We start from the raw sequence: 3,009 nt of genomic DNA, 5'->3' as shown, positions 1-3,009 counted from the left end.
TATTTTATTTAATTTTATTTAATTTTATTTTATTTTATTTTATTTTATTTTTCAACCGACAGTTCTTGCTCCGCCCCGTTACGTTACGTAGCTCTCGCGTGGATTCACCCAAGACACACAAAGGGGGTGGGTGTACTTTTAGTTCCCTTAATTTAGAGAAGTAATTGTTATTAAACTCTAATGTGTTTTTTATATAAATATACAGCCAATTAATAAGTCAATTTAATTAATTTAAAGCACACAAGAAATAAAAAAAGCGTTATCGATATAGAGTTAGTTTGTCTTTCTCCCCCCTCTCTCGTACATGGTCCGGTCTTTCCCCGTTCGAAGCCGGGAGCGGGAGGAAGCGCCGCTGTGTCATCGGCTGTTGTTGATGTTTTTGGGGAAAAGAAGCACCGCAGGTAGTCCGTTTCAAACAAACAAGCCCGAAAACATTGAACGTAATCTATAAAAATATACGAGAATCGGTCAAAACTGTCAAGCCGCTTTTAAAGAGTTAAATTTGCTGCTGTTACGACGCTGTAAGCCTGTTAGCTAGCGTTAGCAACTTCAAAGATGGACGTTACTTTGTTTTGAAAGCACAGATTTGCGGCTTTTTGTGTTTTGTCTCTTTTATAACATTAAAAAATAAAACTTTTGTTCTTCAGGATGGACTTGACTACGTGTTTGAAGTCTCTGTTGTTGGCTGTCCGGCAGTACAGAGACGGCAGGACGGCGCAGAGTGCAGCGCAGCTTCAGAAGCAGGTGGAGGTGAGCGCTGAGGTTTGTTTTAGTTCAGTCACAAAGTCGACAAAAATAAAGATACTAACATGGTTTTCATTAAAACTAAACGTGTGATATGGGACACCCCGATAAGCTATTCCAAGCTTGTAAATATGGGCCTTGTAAATATATTTCATCCTGCAATTTCACTCTTATCTCTGAAAAACATTCAAAAATTACTCCAAAGATCTTAAAAGTGTAGCAGCACTGATATAATACATGGAGACAAATTACACATGGAGAACAGCAGTAGAAATTACCTGGACTATGTATTTCATATAGAGTAGTTATTTACAAAAATAAGATAATAATAACAATAAGTTGAAATTAACACACTTTTGTAGCAGCTGTTGTCCTTTTTTAAAATTCTGACAGAGATAAATTCGTTATTATAGAGCTTTTACGCTGATAACACATCTTTGGACCTTTGCAAATTTAAAATGAACTTGAGACTTTATTCATGACAGCAGACCAAACCACAACCAGACTGAGGGAATAGTTGCTTTCAGAGTATAATAATTATAAATAATTTTCACAGTATAATAAATGATGTGCCTCTTAGTGCAATAAATTGGCATCAAGGGTGTTTAAAAGAAGACAACTTTGAATAAGTCAGTGCAAACATATATCAATAAAATAAAGAAATACAAGACATAATATTTATGCATTCTGATGTTTTTGTTTATGCTCATATTTTGATGTCGTATTTTATTTGCCATGTTCAAAATAAAGATCTATCCATCTAATCTAATACGAGTAAGTGTGTGACAGCGTTTAGTCCCTGCGTGCCAGCTGACTGAAACTATATTTGAATAGAGTTTGCATAACAAAAAAGTATTATGGATCCTTGAAAAGTGATGGAAATGTGTTGTTGTGTTTGTGTGTGTTTCCAGGGGCTATCAGGCCTGAAATGTGACCAGCTGCTGTCCTCAGGGCAGGTTCTGCCCCATGAGTGTGTGACTGGGCTGGTGGAGCTGGCTGGAGACCCGAACACCAGCGCGGCCCTGAGGAGCTCCATCATCTCCCTGCTGGCACAATTAGGTAGCGTACACCTGTGCACGCACATACATGCATACATACAGACATACATGTACAATATACGTATGTTTCCTTTACACCACACATGCATCATAAGTTTTGTCAGTTTTCATTTTAAATAATAATCAATCAAATAGACTTAATTTGTGTTGCACTTTTCATACGAGTAAAATTATAACACAAAGTGCTTCGTAAAATAATACCAGCACACACAAAAACACACTAAAGTTTGTCCCTCATACTTGGCCACTTCCATGTAAATTTTCGCTCGCACAACACACCTTCATCGCCTTTGATTGGAAATAATGACGGCTAGTGTGATGGCTGCAATATAGATAAATGTTTTAAACATCCATCTTCATGTTTCTTGGAGTGTTGTCGCCAGAGAAGTTGCACAGTCATCGCAGTCATCTCGCTTTATCGACATTTCGTAAATATTGCTTATGTTTTTTGCAAATCTGTCAAGGAAACCCGCCTTCTGCATGTGTGACAGGTGCAGCAGCAGTCTCAGGATAATCAGAGATAAAGAGAGGGGTTGAGTGGATCAATATGCTGTGCTCGGCTGTACAGTGAGATGTTGAGTCAATGTTGCGGTTATTTGACAAAATTTCGAGGTCATGCAAAATTCACCGCGATTGCCTGAATTGGCGATCGTAACAACATGAAATCCTGAAGGGGCCGTTCAAAGTAAAGCAACACTATTAAAGTTAAATCCAAGACCACAGAGTGTGTTCTTCCTGAGGCACAAAATCTTCATCTTCCTCCTCATCTCTCTCCTGCAGCCTGCGATGATGATGGTCGGGAGATTCTTCACAGCAGCTACAACCTCACCAGCGCTCTGGCTTCTGTCATCCACCACCACAGCGCCACACCAGGAGAGCCCCTGGTACTGCAGGTAAGGCCTCACTGCAGCTGAGGGTCATCACATGACGGTTTCTCTGGTGTGTGTACTTAAGTATTTTCAACAAAAACTTTGAGTACTTTACTATACTGTATACTGTAAAAGAATTGTTTGAGCAGCACTTGAGGTAACAGATTTATGTTCCTTTTTTGATCTATATGCATTATTTTATGAATGAATATTGTTTTTTTTATTCATGCTTTTTATTGTTTACTTAAGAAAATCTTAATAGAAATAATAACATTAATAATATATTTAAAAAATATTCATTCATAAAATAATGCATATAGATCAAAAAAGGAACATAA

General features: G+C 37.8%; 1 protein-coding gene across 1 annotated transcript; it reads left to right on the top strand.

The window, feature by feature from the left end:
• Positions 1–288: 288 nt before the first annotated feature.
• LOC121939672 (protein CIP2A homolog) lies at positions 289–2,695 on the top strand (the record flags this gene model as incomplete). The annotated part of the gene is made up of 4 exons (XM_042482661.1): positions 289–401; positions 648–750; positions 1,656–1,803; positions 2,583–2,695. Coding segments are annotated over exons 2-4 (363 nt in total), but the record flags the coding sequence as incomplete, so codon positions are not given.
• Positions 2,696–3,009: the final 314 nt, after the last annotated feature.

Source organism: Plectropomus leopardus, unplaced genomic scaffold (genome assembly GCF_008729295.1).
Source record: "Plectropomus leopardus isolate mb unplaced genomic scaffold, YSFRI_Pleo_2.0 unplaced_scaffold5580, whole genome shotgun sequence".
NCBI lineage: Eukaryota > Metazoa > Chordata > Actinopteri > Perciformes > Serranidae > Plectropomus > Plectropomus leopardus.
Note: the sequence above shows the minus strand (reverse complement) of the source record. Positions and strands in the feature narration are given on the sequence as shown.